This window comes from Geospiza fortis, unplaced genomic scaffold, assembly GCF_000277835.1.
Source record: "Geospiza fortis unplaced genomic scaffold, GeoFor_1.0 scaffold134, whole genome shotgun sequence".
NCBI lineage: Eukaryota > Metazoa > Chordata > Aves > Passeriformes > Thraupidae > Geospiza > Geospiza fortis.
In genome coordinates, this window is record NW_005054396.1 from 371,651 (window position 1) to 383,744 (window position 12,094).

Genomic DNA, 12,094 nt, shown 5'->3' on the forward strand with positions numbered 1-12,094 from the left:
AAATTTTTCAGATTGAAGTACAGTGATGGGAAAAATAAAATCAGAAGAGCTATCTTCAGAGCTTAAACAGTCACAAGGTATTCCTAAATAAAATATGAAAGCATGACTTCATACCTATTGGAAGAATAAGACAGAAACTTTGTACTTGAATGTAGTCTGAGTAAAAAGTTTTGGCACCTGGTTATTCTCCATACTGGGAAGGAAGGGCCGCTTAATTTCTCTGTTACGGTGGAATTGAATGTGGAGACTTTGACAGAAAGGATTATGTATTTTATATGCCAAAAATTGCTCTCCACTGAGCAAGAAAGGTATAAGCAGCAGAGCATACTCAAGGGAAGACTTAGCCCTTCCCTTCTCCAATAGCAAAGTGCTGTTATATGTATTTGAGATAGTTTTTATTAAGCAAAGGACTTAAGTGCAGGTTCATGACTTACAGACTTTAGTACAACTTAAGCATCTACTTAAGTAGATCCCTTTATGCTCAGAAGCCTGTACTCTTGACTCCTCATTCATGCAGCTCAGCTGCTTATCAGCTCTTCTACCTAAAAAGATACCTGTGGAGCAAAGCCAGGATTTGCTTCTATCTGATTAAAATTGGAAGAGAAGGAAAATATGCCTGTAAAAAATATTGCTGCAAACTGTTTTCCCTTAGAGAGCCCAACTGACAAAGGAATATGCAAAAGGAGAAGAGAATTGCAAAGCACTTCTTGTTCAAGCAGGTTCCCAGGGTTTTTCCCCACCTCTTCATTCCAGATTGCTTTCTTAGCCACCCCACCATAATTACTGTATTGCATGCCTTATTACAGATGAAGTTATTGTTGTTACATGTTACTGTTTCACAATAATCAATGCATTTGTACTTCTAGCTCCAAATATCTAAAACCACACAACACATTAATGGCTGTGATCAAAAGCAACCAAAAGAATTTAATATGAGGGCAGTGTTCCCCTTAGTAATTGGGGATGGGTGCTGGCTTCTCATGTATTCTAGACAGAATGTCTTGGTTCTGATATCAAATGTGCTATGTCACCATGTGCCTTGCTAAATCAGTTTGCTAATGGGCATTGTAGCTGACAGAACAAGCAAGAAAATATTGCTGTGGAGCTCAATTCAGAATCCAGTTCTAAGTATGTTGACCATGGCAACAGAAAAACTATTTATACACATATGTAAATTGCAACAAAAATACAACTAAATAAAATCAAAACAATTTAGCAAAGTATACATAAATCTTTTTCATTAGCAGGTAACAGATATGATTCATAGCTAGTGCTTGGCTTTTATACAATAAACTGTATAACAATGTTGGCATGTGCTTAATTCAACATCATAATGCAAATGTAAAACTAAAAAAAATTTGGAAATCAAATGTTTCAGCTAGATCTCATTTATTTTTATTGCTTTATATTGTAAAACCAAACCTTAAGCAATGGCATCGTTTCATAGGAAGATTTCATGACTTTGTGGCAAAACTTAAAAGCATTCCAAAGAATTAGAGAAGGAGACAAAGACAAGAAGCAGCCAGATCTGAGCTGAGTAAACTCAACAATACTGATAAAATTAATTCCTTAGGTTATTACTCCTTGGCAGGGAAAGCTGAAGAGCACAGTGGCATCTTATTGTAAAGACTTCTTGTCTTTTTCCTGTCATCCTTCTTTTATGGTTTATTTATTTCCCTTTGACATCAGCTAACTGAAGATTGCAGGATTATTTCAGCAACTCAACACAGGTCATCAAAGCTGGGGATCAGAAGTACCATACAGAAATGGTGTGGGTTCAGACCCTATTGGAATAGAGCTAAAGACAAGACCTCAATCCTTTAGGACTCAACTAAGCTCTTTTAAATATGACAGCAACCTCCTCGACAAAAATCCCTGTACTATCTAGGTTATGTTTACATGAACTGTCACACCATCTATTTCAGATGCTCTAAGTAGTGGTGGAATGTATACTTAGGACTGCAAAAATAAAGGTCATTGGGGTTTTTTTGGCAATGGACAAGAAAGTAAATACGAAACTTCCCTTGCACTGATTGCACAAAAAAAAAAAAAAAGTAATAGGATAAATTTTGATGCATAAAAAGAAATACTAACAAAAGTAGCAAACCAGGCCAGCATTATGGTCATTCTAGGCAAACTCACATAGAAAAGCCAACTTTGAAAAACACACTCATGCAATGGACAAGATAATCTGCAGGCAAAACAACTGGATTTCTCATTGGGTCATTTGCATGAAGTCTAATTGGCCATTTGCACATGAACAGTTAACATGACTGCACGCTCAATTTTGGCAGATGCACATTTAAAATTACAGCCCCAAATTTTTGTCTGTGGGCCACTTCTAAGATGGAAGTGCTGGAGGAAGAGTGAGGGATTAGGAATAGTGGTATATTGTATATTTAGGCTACAGAAGGCACACTGGCAACAGCCTTGTGCTTGTTTTGCACAAAATCTGAGAGAAATCACACAATTCTTTTAAAGCATAGTCTTGTTTTCATTGCATCAACTTTCAGTTTTCATTCCATTTTTCTTGCTGAAGATACAGCAGCCATTGAGTTTCTGGATGGCACATTGTTATTACAATACAAAGAGAACTGCTTCTGGTTCAGCTACAGGTATGGCAGATTCAAATATAAATAACATTTAATCAAAAATGGGAAAATATGGTTGTTGAATTAAATATTTTAATTTCTATAAGGTTTGTTTGACCTTGTATTGCTACTAAAAAAAAGGAAAAACAGATACTATAATTAAAACCATATGATCAAATTTAGGCCCAAACAGTGAAATTATGAAAATCAGGGTAATTTCCTACATGTTCTGCATGCTGTTTGTCTGACACACTGCTTTAACTCTCCAAAGTTAATGCAAATACGGACTCTTCCCACTAGCTCTGGTATTCATCCAAAAAAGGCTGTGAATACAGCAGTGTTATGCCACGGATGACACCATTGCGTGGTAAGCACTCTCTGCTGAAACAGTTAATTAGTATTCTACTTAGAATTAAAAATAAATATACAACATCTTCTCCAGAAGCTTCAGAACATTTGCATCAAAGAGGGAGAGTTCAATTATTGCTGCCAAATGCTTAAAGACAGATGAGCAGCAGAAAAACAAACCATCTGACATCAAAATTTATAGAAGACAGCTTTTCTGTTCTAGACTCTTCCAAATGATTAATTTTTCTCTATTTATTTTCATTTGTTGGAGGTCTTTTATTTTCAGGAAGACAGAAAGTGGAATAACACAATTGTTTTGGCAAAACACTCTAACCCTTGTTGGAGATTTCAATAATCAGTCACTATTAAACAAAAACATTTTGTTTTGTGATTGAGAAACCAAAAGCAGAATTTAAGGACAGAGAAATTACTATGATTTTTATCTATAACTTTCACTCTGGTTATGTTATAACCTGTACCATCACTTATACTCTGGCCTTAGAAGCCCTCTGAAAAAACACCCCAAATACTCAATTTATTAAACACCTTTACATGGTTCAATACCTAATACACTAAGATGAAAACACCCATCTCTTTTATTTCCCATCTTGTAGAAGAAATAAGTTGTTGCATTTGTCTCATTCATGTTGATGTAAGCCTGAAATAACTTAGAAGATGTGAAGTCAAAAAATAAAGAAGAATTTTATACAGAACTGATAGCCAAAGGTGTTATATTATGTAGGCAGGACAACACATCTGGCAAGAAGTTTACTTTTCCAAAGTATGTACTGTACACAGTGCAGGTGGATGCTGACGAATGGGAGGAGAAGGAAAATGGTAAAGGGAGAATGGACAAGGAAAGCAAATGAAGAGACAGCAAACTGGGATGCAAATGAATGCACTCACAGCTAATTGACTTCGTGTTTCTTAACCAAATTCCTTTCCTAATCAGAACAATAATAACAGGAAAAAATGATTCCCCCAAATTAGCAATTAATATTTAAATCAGCTCTAGAAGATTAATATTCACAGATGTATACTATGTAATTTGTATGTGAATGATATACATTTACTAGCAGTAAGATCTGATAGGCAAATGTAGCTTAGACAATAATATTTTTATTATTGATATGAAAAGATTACATACCATTTGGCATGTCAAGCATTTAAAAATTTTGCTATTCTCAAAGGCATTTCTAGAATTTTAGCTGTACAGTGTTTGGATATTTAGCAATCATTCTGCTGACACACATTTGGAACTACTTGAATAAGAAGAAAAAATTATGAGCCTGAAAAAGCAGAAAAGTTAGAAAGTTAGAAGACAAAGTTCCTTTTTTGAAACAGTAATATTGACAAATATTCCCCATGCCAAAGTAGTTTCAAATATGATGCATTTCCTCATGAAGGTTGTATAAACATTCAAAATTCACTACATATGTTTTTCAGAAGAAGCACATGATTACGGAGCACTTCATGTTCAGCTCTCCTCCCTGCCCTGCTGTTCTGTCTTAGTGAGGATGTGAAAAAGGGTTTCTTGTACACAAAATGTGGAACTCATATAGCCAGAGACATAACTATTTATGTGCCACAAGTCACAATCTCTTTTATTCCATAACTTGATTAATGATCTTGTTGGTTTAGAGTTATAACTTCCCTTCCATATTACACAAGCATAAAGTAAAAAAGATTTGTGACAGGTAAATAGATAATTAAGACATAAAAATAATATAACACAGATTCCAGACCTGTCTATATATTTTAATACATGACTGCTCCCTCAGCCTGCTATTTTGAGGTAAAGGATGTTTTCAGTTTCCCCAAACAGTAATAGTAATAAAAACAATAACAATAATTAACAATAATAATAGTAATCATCACCATCATCCTCTCACAGAATCAGGGCCTTTTAATGTAATTTCTTTGTGTTGATAAACCCCAGGCTTTTTATTTGAAGGACTTTTTTCAGGGTAGAAATTTAAATAAACCAAATTTACTTAACAAGGGTCCACATATTAAAAAAACTCCAGTGATTTTCTGTGTTAACATTTTAACACTACTGCTCCCATCACTGAATGGCTGTTCAGCACCACCAACTGAACACTGCAAGACCTTTTGATGACACTGTACCTGACAGGTATGTTTGTTCTTCCACTTGCTCAGCACACATGGACTGTTCTGCATTAAGTCCTAAAGGACAACAGAAAACAGAGAATGAAGTTGGCAGCACACATTGTCACTATCAGTTAACAGACTTCTGATTTTCCAGTTAACAGATGAAAAATGCCACACAAAGTTGCAGCTGTTTTAGAAGAGCCCACCAGACAAAAGCACATTTATCATCACTGGGAGAGTTGGATCTTTATGAAAATTAAAGCTGTTGAAAGAGGTTTGAAAACCAGATTAGATGTTGCTGTGCTTGAAACTTTCTGAACCATACCTCCACCTCCTTGAGTGCATCTCGCAGTTTGTCTGCTCGCTTGGTTTTCAGGATCCAAGGATAATCTCGAGCTGTCAAATAAAAGTGAGGGAAAAAAAAGGTGGTAGAAAAATGTGTATATGTGACTGTATACATATTAAGTGTGTGTGTGCAAACACACATTTATATATGTCATTTAAAAAAAGTTCTATGAGTTGAACTTCCTTCCACAAATCCAAGATTTCTAGGAGTTGCCTTACATGTAAAACTTACCTACAGCTGGAAGGAAATGGCCATGGTTTCTATTGTCAGAGGATCTGTTTTTGGAAGGCTCAATCATAGGAACAGTTGGCATGCTCTATCCACAATGACCATGATTTCCCCATGGCAATTGTGCGCAAAGCTTACCCAGCTGCTAGGCACTTGCAGAGAAAAAGTATCTGCTGTTCACTATATTAACTCAGTTTCAAGTTTCAAGCATCCTAAATAGATTCTATTCTTCTGAACTAACATTTCATTGCCCAATTTCAAAAAGCAGGCACTAACACGTCTGCCAAATATATATGCATGAATATATGCATATATAGAAATATTAACTACAGGCAAATGTGAATGCCATAACTTATGGAGTCTAGTTATTTATAGGATTTTCTTGCAAATTTAGTCGGAAGAATCTGCCAAGTCAAGCAAAGACAAAGCTGCATGACTGCTGAAGTCCTTTAACAAATTTATTAGTGTTCAGCACACTATTGTGAAAATCTTGGACTAATACATTAATTTGAGCAACCAGGAGGCAAAACTTCCTCTGGAGTTGCCAACAACTGGCTTGTTTCATGGCTGAGAATCAGGCTCTAATAACTTGTCAAATTTCTTCATTTAAAAGTGAGCAGTTTTCTGCTCATAAGTGTACAATAAAACCATGAGAAACTAGAACACATTGTTTATAATCTATTCCTATTTACAGGAAACCTGATGAAAAGTTTTGAGCTCCAAGCTGTCAGTTTGTATGCCAACTTCCAGACTGAATGACTTAGCAGTTGTGCTTAAACCTCCCTGCAAAAAGCAGCTTACAATAGAAGTGCTATACAGTGAAAAAATGAAGGATTTCATACATCAACAAAAGAGGACACCAGCATACAACTTCTCTTTGTGTTTCATTGGACTGAAGCCAGTGTTGGTGGAACTGTTATGATAATATTAATTAGGCATGTAAGATCACATTTTCAATGGGTGCTTTCATAAATACTGGAATATTTATCCACATATGCAAAATGGGAAATTGCCTGTACAGATACCAAACTATCTGTACAAATCAACAGCTGTGAATAAAGTTTCCCAGTGCTCCTCTCTGCAAAATGTGCTGTGCAGGCTCTGTGCAAGGGGCACCCCTGCATTCCCAGGGACAAGGGGCAGCAGCTTGAGGTCCTGTTGCCCATCACACGTGTAAAAGGCACCACTGGGGCTGCTGGTGACAAGGGTTATCTGGGCCTGCTCCTCCTTTCACACATGCAGCCCTGTGGGATACCACTACACTGAGCACAGTGATGCAAACCTGTGAGGCTCCTCCCTGGCTAGAGCCCTCCCTCACCTGCCCACCTTCCCAGAGCTGCACTGACCCTGCCTGACACAGCATCCTCTGCAGCAGGTGTGGATTTGCCACATGGCTGCGCCATCACACCCATCCCCAGCGGGGCTTCAGCCTGCTGCAAACACACCCTGCAGTGATGGGAAGAACTAATCCTTCCAGAACACATTTTGCCTTCATATGTATGCACAATTCCATGGGAATTTTCATTTGGATAAGCTAACAGCACAGACATAGCTTTGTGAAGTGATCTAAAAAATCAGTAAGATTTTTCAGAGTTGTCATGTCATAATGTTTGAACATTAATGTACTCTCTGAGCAATGCAGGAGTTGTAAAACTTGAGCTAAAGAAAAGTTGTACTAATATAAACATCATTAACAGTAACAGTACTGCTGTGTGATAGCATGAACTGAAATTGCTTTTAACCAGGTAATGCAGAGACAGTGTAAATGTTTCAAAGCTAAAACCATTCTATGAAGGCAGCTGATTATTAGTCTGGAATTATTATTAGTTATTATTATTAGTCTATTTGGCTGAAAGTATTTTAGTTACAATTTCCAGTTTTAAGCCAGTTGGTGCTGCAAGGCCAGAGATGATTGGGAAAATGCTTATTACTCATCTGCTAAGTAAATTTCATAAGGAAAATTTGGGATTATTTTTGTGATTCCTTTTGACAATGGACTGGAAAGCAATACATGCTGCCATGCTTAGTGACAGGGAAAAAAATCAGATTGCAAATACACCAGGAAGGAAAAATTACAAATTTTCAATTGTTTTGTGCTGTGTAGTTCTGTGATCATCAGTCTTAGATGACATGTGCAGAAAGTTATATTGGAACAGTCTGAGGTCATTTTAATGCTCTTCCAGGGGCATAACCAATCCGAATTTGCCATTTGATCTTACTGTAAGAAGAAACTCAGAAAATATCCTCACATTCTGCTAGCTTTTGCTTCTCTTCTAAGTAACTGTACTTCGTCTGTGATGCTAAAGGAAAGAGGATGAAAAGATGAATTAATCCTTACAACTGCTGTCAGCAAATATTAATATTAGCGAGAAGACCAGCACAGTTGGATAAAACACAGAAATTTCCAAACCAATCCAGGCAGCCCCGGTGCTTTCAGCCTGTGAGGCAGATATGTTAAACTGGCAGCGAAAGCAAGGCTGACACCGGTGGGCTGGCACGGCAGGCAGGAGCTCCGTCGGTCCGTCAGCCCCAGTGGAACAGCGCTGGGACGGGCGGCAAGGGGGGAACCCCAGCCCCAGAGCCCCTTCGGCCCGTGGGGAAACTCGTAGGATCAGCAGGATTAATGAGATCAAGGCAATGGATCGCTCGCCCCGGAATGGCCACTCCGGAGGGCAGGCAGAGATGCCCTCTGCTGGGATCCCGGCGATCACCTGGTCGAGCCCTGGGCTCCACACAACACAAAATATCTTAAACCCCGTAAGAATTCAGAATGTAAAATCCCACTGGGGTTTTTAGTTACATAACGGTTGGGTTTATGTGATTTTGTTTTCCTTTTTTTCCCCCCCTTCTGTGGTTTAAAAAGTTTTTAAATATTCCTACATAGGTTTGGAGAGAGAAACTCTTTCTGTGTTTCCTTATTCCATAGAAATACAGAGGTATATATTAACAAGAAATTTGAAGCTGCATTTTTAAGAGCAAGCAGTTGGTGTCAAACACTGCACATCCTGAAGTTTTGCTCAGTTACAGTTATAGGTATTTATATTTTACCTGATTGTTTCTTGTCACAGTACTGGTGGATCCCAATGTCTTCATCTGTACAATTAAATGTAAATACATTAAATTATTACTAGAAACAGAACACAACTTAGAAAGCAAGGTTCAGCACCTGAATTTTTGCCTGCTAAAGCAATGTTTGGTGTTAAAATACAAGCACAGTATATAACCTGAATACCATCGGGATTTTCAAGAACCAGCAGAGAAGGCATGAAGAAGGATGACAAGCCCTTCCATTTATTTGGAGCTGCCATTTCCCTTACATACACTTTGATTCTCTTCCAGCTGCACACACGCAAAAGTATTTTTATCACCTTCCTAATTAGCATATTTTGTGTTCTTTCACAAGGAAAAGTAAGGATCATGGTGAAAAATGTATCTTGGAATAACTTAAAAATGTTTTCTAATGATTGACACAGCTGAGCTAAAGACAACAGGTTGGAGTTTTTCTCTAAGATTCATGAACTCATAAAGCTGCTCTTTCAAAGGATCCAATATTCTTAATCTACAGGTATTACCATCTAGTTGGTTCCTGTGGCAAAGAAATCTGGATATTTCAGCTGCATAGGGACTGCAACCCCAGCAGTCAGTTCCTGATGAGGCTGACAGGTGAACACTTAGGGGTGCCATGGCAAGCTCCACTGGGCATGTCTAAGTACAGCATTATGTGGCATTGTTCTAAAATAATTATTTTTTCACTGCATCTGTGTCCTCCTAAAGCCAGACAGGCATATTCCATGGGGAGAAATTCATTACATGGAAAAAAAAAGTAGGAAGGCACTGAAAAGGCAGGCAGGTTTTAAACCAGGACATCATCCTCCCTTCTGCCTCAGAATTTTTGAATGAGGCACCTAGGCAATGAACAAATGGAAGCAAAAAGGTCAAAAGTGAAAAATAAGCATGGTACTCCACAGTAGAGCTTTAATTACAATAAATCACAACTGTGTTTTCACTTAAACCATTGGATTTTTCTATGAAATACAGCTTTTGAGTTTTAGATGTTATTGTTGTCATAGAACAGTTCTCACACAAAGATGGGATGTCAAGGCACACTGAATCAATATTTGAGTAATAACATGCAGCTGAATATCAACTGATTATTCAAAATAATATTTTAATAAAATCATTGTACAGTACAATTGACATGAAGTGTCATAAATAATCTTTTGATATTGTCCACTTTGAAACCAGTTGGCTTTTTTAGAATTATATTTTCGGAATAGCAAGGCAAGATGAATTAAAGTAATGTACACATGGCTAGGATTTAGTCATATGGCTTTTGGAACAATCAATTAATAAGAAAAATGTATCCTTATAAGTATGACATTTCAAGGAATCATGCAAAATACCCAGAACATGCAGTAATCTTCTATTTTCACATTGAGTACAAATCACAATGCCTCTGCAGTGCACTTGACTGTGGATCATTCACCCAAACTAGTCATTAAATTGAAGCTCACAGTCAAGTAGGCCACAGCTTCCCAAGAAGGGAAATACATCCAGTCAGGTATAATCTTAATATTTTTTACTTGAAACGATGTTCCAGTTCCATGACAAGAAAAGCAAAGAAGCTGACCAAATCAAACTCTGTATTGCTGCTAATTTCCTTTCTCCTAAGTATAAAAAAAACTTCATTTGGGTATCCAGAATTTTGTATTAGTTTAATACCCATCAACAAGCTTTGATGATTTGTTTTGGTAACAGATAACAGCTTACCTCTAATATGTAAGTTGGTCTTCAAAGACCACAGAAACATCTCAGTCAGGCAGAAGGACATCTGGTGAAATATGGAGCCTCAGCACTAGCAAAAGAAGAAAAGGAATTGCATGAGCCAATTTTTTACCCTACATCACCACTGAAATGGCAATTATTTTGGAACCTAAGTGCTGGAAGAACCTAGCACTGATGATATTTTGTTACACGTAAGCTGTAGATTTAAATTGCAATTAAAATGAACAATGCTTGGGAAAGAATCGGATAAGTAACATAATATACACATACACATCAAACACAGAGAGAAAGCAACAATTCTTTAAATGTACAGCTGCTCTCACTAAAGCAAATAACTTTGTGTTTGTTGCTTCTAATATACACATTATCATCTACTCTTCCTGTATGGTTATTACCTTGACATATGCAAAATGGAATCCACTACCTAAATATGTGGTTTAGATATGAGAATTTGACTTTCAGGACAAATTTTTAAAATTCTGTATATTGGGAAGTGCCAATATATTAAAGAAACAGTTTTGAACACAGTATTTGCAGGCATTAGTTATAGTGTAAAAACAAATGATGTCTTTTTAAATGAAGACACCCCAAATCACTTAGAATATATCAATTAGAACTGACAAGACAACAGATGTGAAGCATATAGAATATGTGTTGAAGTATTATGTACGTTGTTATTAAATGCTTGCAAAGTTATTTTTGAACAATCCCTCTGAAGGGTCCCAGTGGAGGACATGTTGTGTTCCAAAGGAGCATTGGGAATTTTCCTAGACACAGTAACCAGCAGACTCCCCTGAGTGATTTCCTGCAGTGCTGTAGTTATAAATGGGCCACCAGACCAACTACTTTCACTTCTGCTAAACCTGGGCACCCACTGAAAGCTGGACTGAGCAGAGGTGTTCACACAATGCAGCAACCTCTAGAACCACTGCTAGCGTGGTACTACATATTTTTTTAAACAGCATCTTTATTTGGTTCCCATGAGTGCCTTTTACATAACAAATAAATTTAGATAATAATTGCAAAATTTTTATCAGATAGAGTATCAGACCTTTATGTCAAGAGTGCTATGATGAAAAATATGTGCAAGGATCTCAGGTAGCATCAAGGAAGCTGGGAGACCATGAGGTATTTTCATTCAAGCTAATATTTATGTTTGAAGAACTGCCTAATCCACTGAAATAGCACCAAGTGGAAATAGCATTTTCTTTCCACTGATCCCCAAATGTACAAAAACTCTTGCTGACTTAGTAAATCCCACAGTTCTGTCAAAAAAACCCACAAAAACAAACCAGTAAAAACAAACAAAAAAAGCTCACAACACACACCACACACCTAGTGAAAGAATATACTTTCATCTTAGGTGAGAATGAGGTTTGGAAAAAAATAGAGGATTAGGAGCATGGTGGTCTGCTGAACATGAGAACCATTTTTGGTATAAATATAGATGAGGGCAGCCCCTCCTTTACCACGTGGACTAAAGTAAAAGGAGATTGTACAATATAATTTTATCTGTTTTCTTGTTTTTTACTTACTTACATTAGCAAGTGAAACAAAACTTGCATTCCACAGGGCCCATAGATCCTAGATTAGAATCTCTCACTAAGAGGAAGTCATAATTTGGAGTGAGCTTCTGAAAATCCTGTCATGGCTTGACTAAAACAAAACCCACACACCTTCAAGT

The 12,094-nt window shown here is 37.1% G+C and overlaps 1 protein-coding gene across 2 annotated transcripts in view; it reads right to left on the reverse strand.

Annotated features, from left to right (window-relative positions):
• WDPCP (WD repeat containing planar cell polarity effector) overlaps positions 1-12,094 on the reverse strand; it is a 146,422-nt gene that overhangs the window by 93,113 nt on the left and 41,215 nt on the right. The window contains exons 4-8 of one of the 2 annotated variants that reach the window (XM_005425783.2): positions 10,396-10,480; positions 8,674-8,718; positions 7,875-7,925; positions 5,377-5,447; positions 5,067-5,126 (exon numbers count right to left, since the gene is read on the reverse strand). In XM_005425783.2, the coding sequence (XP_005425840.1) occupies positions 5,067-5,126; positions 5,377-5,447; positions 7,875-7,925; positions 8,674-8,718; positions 10,396-10,456 (288 nt within the window). In that variant the 5' untranslated portion in view covers positions 10,457-10,480. The remainder of the gene's footprint in view (positions 1-5,066; positions 5,127-5,376; positions 5,448-7,874; positions 7,926-8,673; positions 8,719-10,395; positions 10,481-12,094) is intronic. The other variant, XM_031060936.1, reaches the window with a different exon arrangement.